This window comes from Scyliorhinus canicula, chromosome 2 (genome assembly GCF_902713615.1).
Source record: "Scyliorhinus canicula chromosome 2, sScyCan1.1, whole genome shotgun sequence".
Taxonomy (NCBI): domain Eukaryota; kingdom Metazoa; phylum Chordata; class Chondrichthyes; order Carcharhiniformes; family Scyliorhinidae; genus Scyliorhinus; species Scyliorhinus canicula.
This window is the reverse complement of record NC_052147.1, coordinates 53,410,681-53,423,532: the sequence shown is the minus strand read 5'-3', so window position 1 is coordinate 53,423,532 and position 12,852 is coordinate 53,410,681. Positions and strand designations below refer to the sequence as shown.

At 45.2% G+C, this 12,852-nt stretch overlaps 1 protein-coding gene across 1 annotated transcript in view; it reads left to right on the top strand.

Annotated features, from left to right (window-relative positions):
* The window catches only part of cdkl1 (cyclin-dependent kinase-like 1 (CDC2-related kinase)), a 75,280-nt gene that overhangs the window by 43,203 nt on the left and 19,225 nt on the right, over nt 1-12,852 (top strand). Inside the window, exons 6-7 of the mRNA XM_038778299.1 lie at nt 8,842-8,924; nt 11,521-11,577. Of these exons, the coding sequence (XP_038634227.1) occupies nt 8,842-8,924; nt 11,521-11,577 (140 nt within the window). The remainder of the gene's footprint in view (nt 1-8,841; nt 8,925-11,520; nt 11,578-12,852) is intronic.

Genomic DNA, 12,852 nt, shown 5'->3' with positions numbered 1-12,852 from the left:
TACTGAAATCCATATACACCACATCAACTGCTCTACCCTCATCTACCTGTTCAGTCACCTTCTCAAAGAACTCGATAAGGTTTGTGAGGCATGACCTACCCTTCACAAAACCATGCTGACTATCCCTAATCATATTATTCCTATCTAGATGATTATAAATCGTATCTTTTATAATCCTCTCCAAGACTTTACCCACAACAGACGTGAGGCTCACCGGCCTATAGTTACCGGGGTTATCTCTACTCCCCTTCTTGAACAAAGGGACCACATTTGCTACCCTCCAATCCTCTGGCACTATTCCTGTAGCCAATGATGACATAAAAATCAATGACATCTCCCTTAAACTTTCCCCCTCTCACCTTGAAATTGTGACCCCTTGTAACTGACACCCCCACTCTTGGGAAAAGCTTGTTGCTATCCACCCTGTCCATACCTCTCATAATTTTGTAGACCTCAATCAGGTCCCCCCCCTCAACCTCCGTCTTTCCAACGAAAACAATCCTAATCTACTCAACCTTTCTTCATAGCTAGCACCCTGCATACCAGGCAACATCCTGGTGAACCTCCTCTGCACCCTCTCCAAGGCATCCACATCCTTCTGGTAATGTGGCGACCAGAACTGCACGCAGTATTCCAAATGTGGCCGAACCAAAGTCCTATACAACTGTAACATGACCTGCCAACTCTTGTACTCAATACTCCTTCCGATGAAGGCAAGCATGCTGTATGCCTTCCTGACCACTCTATCAACCTGCGTTGCCACCTTCAGGGTACAATGGACCTGAACTCCCAGATCTCTCTGCACATCAATTTTCCCCAAGACCCTTCCATTGACCATATAGTCCGCTCTTGAATTTGATCTTCCAAAATGCATCACCTCTCATTTGCCTGGATTGAACTCCATCTTCCATTTCTCTGCCCAACTCTCCAATCTATCTATATTTTGTTGTATTCTCTGACAGTCCTTGCTATCTGCAACTCCACCAATCTTAGTATCATCTGCAAACTTGCTAATCAGACCACCTATACCTTCCTCCAGGTCATTTATGTAGATCACAAACAACAGTGGTCCGAGCACAGATCCCTGTGGAACACCACTAGTCCCCCTTCTCCATTTTGAGACACTCCCTTCCACCACTACTCTCTGTCTCCTGTTGCCCAGCCAGTTCTTCATCCATCTAGCTAGTACACCCTGAACCCCATACGACTTCACTTTTTCCATCAACCTGCCATGGGAAACCTTATCAAACGCCTTACTAAAGTCCATGTATATGACATCTACAGCCCTTCCCTCATCAATTAGCTTTGTCACTTCCTCAAAGAATTCTATTAGGTTTGTAAGACATGACCTTCCCTGCACAAAACCATGCTGCCTATCACTGATAAGTCTATTTTCTTCCAGACGTGAATAGATCCTATCCCTCAGTATCTTCTCCAACAGTTTGCCAACCACTGACGTCAAGCTCACAGGTCTATAATTCCCTGGATTATCCCTGCTACCCTTCTTAAACAAAGGGACAACATTAGCAATTCTCCAGTCCTCCGGGACCTCACCCGTGCTCAAGGATGCTGCAAAGATATCTGTTAAGGCCCCAGCTATTTCGACCCTCGCTTCCCTCAGTAACCTGGGATAGATCCCATCCGGTCTTGGGGACTTGTCCACCTTAATGTCTTTTAGAATACCCAAAACTTCCCCCTTCCGTATGACAACTTGACCGAGAGTATTTAAACATCCATCCCTAGCCTCAACATCCGTCTTGTCCCTCTCCTTTGTGAATACCGATGCAAAGTACTCATTAAGAATCTCACCCATTTCCTCTGAGTCCACGCATAAATTCCCTCTTTTGTCTTTAAGTGGGCCAATCCTTTATCTAGTTACCCTCTTGCTCCTTACATACGAATAAAATGCTTTGGGATTTTCCTTAACCCTGTTAGCCAAAGATATTTCATGACCCCTTTTAGCCCTCTTTATTGCACGTTTGAGATTCGTCCTACTTTTCCGATATTCTTCCAAAGCTTCATCAGTTTTGAGTCGCCTCGATCCTATGTATGCTTCCTTTTTCATCTTAGCTAGTCTCACAATTTCACCCGTCATCCATGGTTCCCTAATCTTGCCATTTCTATCTTTCATTTTCACAGGAACATGTCTGTCCTGCACTCTAATCAACCTTTCCTTAAAAGACTTCCACATTTCAAATGTGGATTTACCCTTAAACAGCTGCTCCCAATCCACATTCCCTAGCTCCTGCCGAATTTTGTTATACTCTGCCTTTCCCCAATTTAGTACTCTTCCTTTCGGACCCCTCGTGTCCTTGTTCATGAGTATTCTAAAACTTACAGAATTGTGATCGCTATTCCCAAAGTAATCACCGACTGAAACATCAAACACCTGGCCGGGATCATTCCCCAATACCAGGTCCAGTATGGCCCCTTCCCGAGTTGGACTATTTACATACTGCTCTAAAAAACTCTCCTGGATGCTCCTTACAAACTCTGCTCCATCTACGCCTCCAACACTACACGAATCCCATTCAATGTTGGGGAAGTTAAAATCTCCCATCACAACCACCCTATTGCTCCTACATTTTTCTATAATCTGTCTGCATATTTGTACCTCTACTTCATGCTCGCTTTTGGGAGGCCTGTAGTAAAGTCCCAACAATGTTACTGCACCCTTCCTATTTCTCAGCTCCACCCATATTGCCTCAGTGCTCGAATCCTCCATCATGCCCTCCTTAATCACAGCTGTGATATCATCTCTGACGAGTAATGCAACTCCTCCACCCCTTCTACCTCCCTCTCTATCCCTCCTGAAGCATCTATACCCTGGGATATTCAGTTGCCAGTCCTGCCCTTCCCTCAACCAAGTCTCAGTAATACCAATAGCACCATATTCCCAGGTACTGATCCAAGCCCTAAGTTCACCTTCCTTACCTGCTACACTTCTCGCATTAAAACTAATGTACCTCAGACCACCTTTGCGTTCATCATCTCTTCCCTGTCTACTCTTCCCCTTAGTCACATTGAGTTTATTGTCTCGTACCTTACTGGCTTTAGTTGCTGCTTCTTTACCGACCTCTAACTTCCTAATCTGGTTCCCATCCCCCTGCCACATTAGTTTAAAACCTCCCCAACAGTGTTAGCAAAAGCACCCCCTAGGACATTGGTTCCAGTCCTGCCCAGGTGTAGACCATCCGGTTTGTAATGGTTCCACCGCCCCCAGAACCGGTTCCAATGTCCCAAAAATCTGAACCCCTCCCTCCTGCACCATCTCCCAAGCCACGTATTCATTCTGACTATTCTTGAATTTCTACTCTGACTGTCCCGTGGCACTGGTAGCAATCCTGAGATTACTACCTTTTGAGGTCCTACTTTTTAACTTATCTCCTAACTCCCTAAATTCTGATTGTAGGACCTCATCCCTTTTTTTTACCTATATCGTTGGTGCCTATATGCACCACGACAACTGGCTGTTCACCCTCCCCCTTCAGTATGTCCTGCAGCCGATCTGAGACATCCCTGACCCGTGCACCCAGGAGGCAACATACCATTCGGGAGTCTCGTTTTCGACCACATAAACGCCTGTCTACTCCCCTTACAATTGAATCCCCTATGACTATAGCCCTGCCAGTCTTTTCCCCGCCCTTCTGTGCAGCAGAGCTAGCCACGGTGCCATGAGCCTGGCTACAACTGCCTTCCCCTGGTGAGTCATCTCCCCAACATTATCCAAAACGGTATACCTGTTTTGGAGGGAGATGACCGCAGGGGACACCTGCACTGCCTTCCTGCTCTTTCTCTGCCTTTTGGTCACCCATTCCCTGTCTCCGTCACCAATCCTAATCTGCGGTGTGACCAACTCACTGAACGTGCTATCCACGACCTCCTCAGCATCGCGGATGCTCCAAAGTGAGTCTATCCGCAGCTCCAGAGCCGTCATGCGGTCTAACAGGAACTGCAGCTGGACACACTTTCCGCACATGATGAAGTCGGGGCATCGGCCGCTTCCCTGAACTCCCACATTGCGCACGAGGAGCATAACACGGGTCTGGGATCTCCTGCCATTTTTACCCTTTACCTTAACTGATTACAAATATAGTATCAAATAATTAATAAGTGAAATGAATAAAGATTTTACTTACCAATCACAATACTCAGCAACACACGAAGAGTTAAATTTCTCCCAGCAACTGCTAATTGGAGCACTTTCCTTGCCAGCCAATCAGGTCACTGCTTTGCTGTGATGTCACCCTTCAAGGTAAGTTTTTAAAGAGATAAACTTACTTTCCCGACAACCACGGTTGTTTTTTTTTGGTTAGAGGAGGGGGTAGGGAGGGAAACACTGAGGAAGTGTTTCGGGTTTAATTGTCACTTGACAACAGCCCCTTCACAAACCACCAAATCGGGAGGAGACAGGCAGGAAAGGCGGCGGGGCCGATGGGTTTCCAGTCAAATTTTATAGAAGATTTAAGGATAGGCTTGTGCCCTTGATGGTGGGAATGTTTGAGGACGCGATGGACAGGTGTGTCTTGCCACCAACAATGGGGCAAGCCTCCATCTCATTGCTTAAGAAGGACAAGGATCAGGTGCAGTGTGAGTCTCGTAGCCCATATCTCTGCTGAATGTAGACGCCAAGATATTGGCAAAGGTGTTGCCGTTAAGGTTGGAGGGATGCCTTCCGAAGGTGATCGGGAAGGACCAGACAGGGTTTGTAAAGGGAAGGCAGTTATCATTGTATGAATTCAGGGTACTTTGCATTGCACTGGGGTATGAGGCAGGGATGCCCCATGTTCCCCCCTCCCACTTCCGTTTGCATTGACTATAGAGCTCTGAGCTGTTGTGCTGAGGGGCTCACGGTTGTGGATGGGGATGGTATGGGGAGGGGGAAGAGAGAGAGAGGTGGAGCATAGGGTGTCCTTATATGCTGATGATTTATAGTTGTACATTTCGGAGCCAAGCTCTTCGGTGGGGAGCACAATGTGATTTTAAACGTTTTCAGGGTACAAGTTGAATTTGGGGAAAAGTGAGTACTTTATGGTCTCCCCAGCGGGGGTGGGGCTGCCATTTCATCCAGCAGCGTCTCACTTTAGGTATTTGGGGGTGCAAGTGGCCCAGGATTGGGCAGGTCTCTGGAAGTTCAATTTCACTAGCTTGGTGAGGAGGGTGAAGGCTGACTTTTTGAGGTGGGACAATCCCCCTCAGTGGTTGGCAGGCTGGGTGCAGGCAGTAATAATGAATATTTTGCCATGATTCTTGTTTCTGTTTCGGTGCCTGCCGGTCGTTTTGCCTAAGGTTTTTTTTTTAAGTGGGTGGACAGGCTGATCTCATTTTTTGGGCGGGGAAGGTGGCTAGGATTAGGAAGGTGATACTGCAGAGGGCATGGCAGGTGTGGGGGCTCGGCCTCCCAAATTCGATGTAATACTACTGGGCGGCAAATGCAGAGAAGATTCAGGGATGGAATAGGGAGGTGGGGGCTTTGTGGGTGAGGATGGAGGTGGGCTCTTGCAGGGTGCCAGGGTTGTGGAGCTGGCAACAGCGCCGATCCCAATGGTCCCAGGGAAGTATTCGGTGAGTTCAGTGGTGGTGGTCACGCTGAAAGCCTGGAAGCAGTTTAGGCAGCATTTTAAGTTGGGAGCTGGGTTGGGGATGGGGGTGCCAATTTGGGGGAATCATGTGTTCCCCTTTCTCCCCGTGTGGGTGGGTTTCTTTAGTGTGCTCCAGTTTCCTCCCACAGTCCAGAGATGTGCAGGTTAGGTGGATTGGCCATGCTAAATTGCCCTTAGTGTCCAAAATTGCCCTTCGTGTTGGGTGGGGTTACTGGGTTATGGGGATAGGGTGGAGGTGTGGGCTTGGGTAGGGTGCTCTTTCCAAGAGCCGATGCAGGCTCGATGGGCTGAATGGCCTTTTTCTGCATTATAAATTCTATGAAAATGGGTTTGAGCAGCAGGATGGATGGAAGGTTTCAGCCATGGGTAGAGAGGGGAGATCAAATAAATAAAGGATATGTTTCTGGAGGGTGATTTGTGTGTTTGGAGGACCTGAGTGAGATCTTTGGGCTGGAGTTTCCGGTATATGCAGGTACTGGACTTTGTGAAGAAGGTCTTCCCGACCTTCCCGATAGCGCTTGCTAGTATTTGTATGGTGCTGGCTAGAGGTAGATAAGTCTCTCATCATCATTTGTCTCTCAGCTGGGTTAAAAGGGACACAACGGTACTGTCTTTCAGCTGTTCCCCTGACCATCCTGCTGCTGTTCGTGTCCAATAGGGGCCACGGCCCTTTAGTCTCTGTCTCAGGCACTGGATTCTATTCCAGTGGCTGTTCCCAATGGTGAATTGGCCTCGATAAAATTGGAAAAAATGAATTGGATACTCTAAATTTTAAAAAAATATATAGTTTGGGGAATTGAGTCGCAATCTTGGTGCCTGTAATGCACTTATTTTTGTTTTTCACACTCTGACTTTTTACTGCCTGAGCCCTAAATAGTTACTGATGGTGATAATCATACTTTTCTCTTCCTTGTCTGTATCCTGAGCATCCCACCACCATCCCTAATGTTTGGCTGCGGGATACTCCTTTCATTCTCATTTTCTCTATTAGTTTCTTATTTCTATCTGTTAAAAATGTAGTGGACACCCACATCCCATGAATGAAAAAAGCTTGTGGGCCATTTTAACTGTCATTTATTGGATGTGGACATTGCTAACTGGGCGTTTATTGGCCGTCCCTAACTGCTCTTCATTGCAGAGGACATTTTAAGAGTAAACCATATTGCTCTGGATCTGGATTAACGGTCCAGGTAAGAATGGCAGATTTCCTTCCCTAATGGACATTAATGAATCAGATGGGTTTTTCAGACAGTCGTCAATGGTTTCATGGTCATCATTTAGACTTTTAATTCCAGATTATTTTTGAATTCAAACTTCACCATCTGCTGTGGTGGGATTTGAACCGGTCCCCAGATCTTACCCTGGGTCTCTGGATTACTAGTCACGTCACTGCCTCCTCCGAGGTTTACCAAGAAAGACCCCAAAACTGACCAGATGCATTATTTCCAGATAATTGTTCTTACCTCCACCTTGATGCTCACTCCTTTTCCCCACTCTCTCCAAACTCTTGGGAGATTTTGCGATCTCTGCTCAGTAACATTTTGGTTAGAAGCTGAAAAGATCAGGGCTCTAACTTGTATTTGTGATATTCCATGACTGTGAGTGTTATTGGACTTTCATTCAGTTCCATTTTGTTACTCTCAATATTTTAAGTAACCCAGCTGAAGAAAGATTATATCCCAGAAAATGATTGCCTGTACTTTAGGTACTTTTAAGATATTATGAAGAAATTATATCGTATTTCTCAGATCTTATGAAGAAAGTTAAAACCATCAGTATCATTGTTAGTTAAAATACTGCATAGTAATAACAGTGAAGAGTAATTGTGGAACAGGTAATGTTATCATATTTGAATATCTGTGTTAGACTTGCGTAAAACTGTAATTTAATTGTTTTGATAAATTATGTCTGCAAAGCAGTTCCTTCTGGTAATTAGATTTTTAAAATTCAATGTAGCTGCTTCCTCCATTTAATCACTGGTGCCCACACTCTATTTCTATAATGTACAAATAACTCCCACCAAATGTCTCTTATCATTGGCCTGAATTTTAGGATAGTGGAGGCTCAGCCCCCACTAGCCAAAGATACAGCGGGGAACTCATCCCTGCTGATTCTGGCTGCCCTGCAGCCAATTAACAAGTTGGGTGGTTGTTGTTCTTGGGTTTTTATCATGGTTGTTTTGTTAATATTGTTTTGTTTATATTTTGTGAAAATCTTAATAAAAATTATTTTTTTTAAAAAAAACATTCAAATGAGCATTGATTAGGCAGGACTTCCATCCCCCACTCTGTAAGGAGTCCAGCCTTGGAGAGCTGCCACTCATTCCGATTGGCCGGCAACTCTTAAGTCCCTACAGGAACAGAACTGAAGAGAACTACATGCAGCTGCCTGAGACTAAGTCCCAGGAACTGGAGACCCAAGCAAGTATCAGTGTTCTCAGGGCGGGAATGGTAGGGAAGACCAGGGGAGTCACTGGGGTGGGGGGGAAATCAGGGTCTCGAAGGATAAGCCAGGGATGATGGGGAGGGACGGAGGTTCGGAGATTACTGGGCCTTAAGATAACTTAATAAAAGGCATTCCCAGTCAGAAGGGGACGTGACTGAGATCCAACCTGAAATCTAGCTCCCTTTAATTTTTGGGTTTCCTCTGAGGCTCAAGCTAAACATTGAGGCTGGATGGAAATTGGCCCTTAAATGGCCACTTAAAGGTCTCAGTTGAGACAAGGGTGGGCTTCCACTATGAGATCTTGCCTGCCTCGTGCAAAATCACCTCAAGGGTGAGGCAAGTGGGAATCCGAAGGAAATCCCACCCTTGCAATTTCAAGTTTCTCCCACGGCCTGAAATCCTGCCGTGGAGCTGGCATAGCATTGTAAATGTATGCCACAGTGTGCATCCCTTGAAATATTATAATGTTGCTAAAGTGAGCGTGTAAATTTAAAACTACAATGTTTAATTGATTTGCTTTCTGGAATTGCAAACTTGGATTAAACACAGTCAGATTGGCTTTCTTTCTCTTTAAATTAAACGGTTAAGCAAACATCAACTAAGAATTCATTCAGAGTTAATTGTTGGATGATGATACCTTGGAGATCGGACTGTGCCTGCCTGCCAGTTTCACATTGCATCAAAGCAGCTCAACATGTTTAACAGTGCAATTTCATGAACTCACTGACCCATTGTAATTTTAATGCATTCATTAAGAGTTTAGTAATTACTATTGCATCTTGTTTGCCTACAGGTGATTTGATTCCTCGCCATCAACAAGTCTTCAGTTCAAACCAGTTCTTCAGTGGAGTGAGCATACCAGTGCCAGATAATGTGGTATGGTATTGTTTTAATCTAGGAAAGTGGTCATTGAAAATGTAACGTTTATACAAATGGGTTATTCACAGTTTGAAGGTTGGCATCTGAAATTTTTACTTCCTGCCCCAGACTTTCCATTCCTTTTGATTGGGACGCATCTCTCTCAACCATGAAAGGGCACCCTTGATCCCAACCTCGGGAATCATTTAACTATAAATGGCAGGCTCGCCGCTCTGCCTCTGGGATTTCGGCCGTAAATGAGGCAGAGTTTGGAGATTTTAGATGTCTGCCACAGTCCTCGGAGTACCAGCAGCTTTCAGGCTGCCATTTAAATGGGCAGCCATCTCCATATTGTATCTTAATTTTGAAAACATTAATAAAACTTCCCAAAGTGGGATGCACAACGTTCTTCAATTTAGCACAATCATATCAGCAATATGCAAAACAAATTACACAAAAAACTATACAGGGTTTAATAAAAATAATTGATGGAATTTGAGCATTGTTAGCAAGACGAGCATTTGTTGTTCAACCCTAACTGCTCTCAAAAAGGTGGTGATGTACCTTCTTGAATCACTCCAGCCCTTTGGTATAGGTACATCCATAGTCCTGTTGAGAAGCGGGTTTCCAGTGACAGTGAAGGAAGGACAATATAATTCCAAGTCAGGATGAGTATGGCTTGGAAAGGGGCTTGCCTGCGCTGGTGTTCCCATGCATCTTCTGCCCTTGTCCTTCTAGGTGGTAACGGTTACAGGTTTAAAAGGTACCTTGGTGAGTTACTGCAGTACATCTTGTATATGGTACACACTTCTGTCACTACGCCTAATTGGTGGAGGGAGTGAATGTTTAAGGTGGTGAATGGGGTACTGATGATGTGGGCTGATTTGTCCTGGATGGTGTTGAGCTTCTTTAGTGTTGCTGGAGCAACACTCATCCAGCCAAGTGGAGAATATTCCAGCACACTCCTGACTTGTAGATGCTGGACAGTCTGGGGAGTCGAAAGGTGAGTTACTGTCCACAGAATTGCCACCCTCTGACCTATTGCAAGTCCAGTTATGTTTCTAGTCAATGGTAACTCCGAGGATGTTGATGGCGAGGGATTCAACTATGGTAATGCTGTTTAATGTCATGGAGAGATGGCTAGATTCTCTCTTGTTGGAGATGGTCATTGCCTGGCACTTGTGTGGCACGGACATTAATATCAATTGTTAACACCAATTCCCTTCAGTGTAAATCCTAGATTATGAACTTTGGCACCATCTGGCCCAAACATTTATCTCCTTCGCCTCAGATGGAGATGATAATATACCAGTACACCTGTTGAGCTAGGGTAAATTAACTAACCTGGGCAATTGCAGTGCAATATAGATACCAACAAGGAAACGCCAAGGGTTGATGTGATCTTGTTCTTGAAGGCAAACTTCGAAAGAATCGGTTCCACAATGAAATTTATATAAACGATAGGTGCATTGTAAAACTTATTTACCATCAAATGTTGATGATTGCTTCAGTTTACCTCTCTTGTTATACTGTCAGATATGTGCAAACATACAATTATCATGACAACTGAATAATACTCACTAATAGAGTATTTGACTCAATCTAGAGGTGTTAATTTTTATTCTAAGCCTGTGGTGTTAGAAGTCGCGTGCAATGTCAGCAATTGTATGTCAATTAATTTCAGCATTGTCTCCGTGACGATGGATATTGAGACCAATCCGTTCTTTGTCGCCATATAAGCTTATAGGTTAGGAAATGGAAAGGCGACAGGGTGGTGCAGTGGTTAGCGCTGCTGCCTGTTAGGAATGGGTTAACAGAACTTCCAATTAAATACCAATTTGATGTCAGTTATGCAATAGAAGTCACTGATATATAAAGGGGCTACAGTTCGCACTATTTGTTGGTGGAGATTTGTTTGTGAAGTTGGATCAAAGAAATAAAGGTGTTTTGTGGAGAAGCAGAACTCTTGTCTCCTTTACAGCAACCCAGAAGCTTAAACACTGACTACGGCGCTGAGGACGCGAGTTCGATCCCAGCCCTGGGTCACTGTCTGTGTGGAGTTTGCACATTCTCCCCATGTCTGCGTGGGTTTGACCCCCATAACCCAAAGATGTGAAGATGATTGGCTTGCCCCTTAATTTGAAAATAATTGGGTACTCTTTAAAAAAAAGTTTTTAAAAGGTTAAGAATTGGGACATAAAGTAATCTCTATGGAAGCATGAGCACTGAAAGAAGGCCTTTATGTGTGCCTCAGGAACACTAGTAACACCCAAATTGCCTGTAATTAATAAACAAATATAATTTGGTAATTATTACTGAAATTAAGGCAAGTTAGAAACTGAAGTATTAAACTCCCCATCATTCAACTTGGATTGGATTGCCCATTCTGCTGGCCAATCAGTGAAATTGTTGGTTAGTGAGATACGTTTTGCAAACAGCCACTTAAAGATAATAGAGAATATGAGGAAAAACAACTATTTTGTGGAGAAACTTAGTGTTTACAGTTGGGATTAAGATGACTACTACGTCACCTGTTTATGAAATATGTTTCTTATAGAAATCTTTCTGTTTTTTAGACCGTATGTCACTATAACTAGAATTTATTTCTGTACAGGAACCTTTGGAAATGAAATTTGCAAATATTTCCCAACATGCTCTTGGATTTATAAAGGTGAGTGCTGTTTGTGGTTTGCAGATTCTTCAGAAAAATTTCAAAGTTCATTTGTGGCAGGTGTCCGGTGAGTTGTCCACTGCTATTCAATGACACTTCGTCATTTTTTTCGGGGCCCTGGGGTGTTTCTCACCGGTTTAGCCCACAGTTAGAATTTCTTTTAGCACTGGGGAGCTGAGCTCCGAGATTGGGCCACCATTTTGAAAGGATGCCCCCATCTCTAAGTGAGCTTGTGGGTCCACCCCTGCCCATGGGCAATGTCACCCCCCCACACACATGGGCACTAACCACACCACCAAGTGAGGACACCCAGCTATGGGTGGTGGCCCCCCTCTTCAGGACCCCCATCACCCACAACCTCCCGGAGGCCCTTAATTAACTGCCTGCACGGCCCCACCCTTCAAAACCGCCCCACCACCACTTTCCTTTCATGGGCATGGCCCTCCTTGGCCCCTGACCATTGGTAGTGCCACCCTGGCGCTCAGGCACCCTTGCACTGACACCCAGGCATTGCTGTTGCCAGCTTGGCAGTGCCAAGTTGTCAGCTATGCAGTGCCACGGTGCTCATGTTCCAGGGGGAGAGCCAGAGGGCACCCTGCACTGACCCCGACCATCCAGGGGTCTCCGATGGTCCAGAAGACACCCCTCCCCCTCCCCTGGGTATCATTCCACCTGGTCCACGTTTGTGTGGACAAGTGCTGAACGGCAACCGGCTGCAGCCTTGCTGGGGAGGCCGATGGATGCTGGGTATGTTAGGTGAACCCAGTTTAAAACCGGCTTCGGCGCACGCCATTTGGTCCCGGCCCTTGTGGGCAGGATTCTGACTCCGCTGCCTCACGGGACTTGGGTGAATCCTGCAAGACGTGAAAGCTTCCAGGAAGCCCGCGGGAGGGCTCTCCCGGCATTCACCGGCGGCAACGTGGCCAGTGGATTGCGCCCTATGTATTTTGTGTAGTAGAGAGTGGCTCGTACTCCCTGAATCTATTTGTATTACTGATTTATTTCTAATATTCCTTCCTAAGAATTGTTTCAAAATGCTAAAACTCTGCGTGCATTCACGGAACTCTTGATTTATAATTTACTGGCTCCAAAAGTTGGGAGTATAAAAAGTGCATCACTTCTTGGTCTTTTGGCTAAGATGAGCATGAGGTCAGGTGTAATGCCTGGATCTGGTTGATGTGACCATCAATTCACACGAAACCAGGAGTAGAAGTAAACTGTGGCTTTAATCAACTAGAACAGTACCTGCCTGCAACTGGTCTGCTAGTGGGGGCC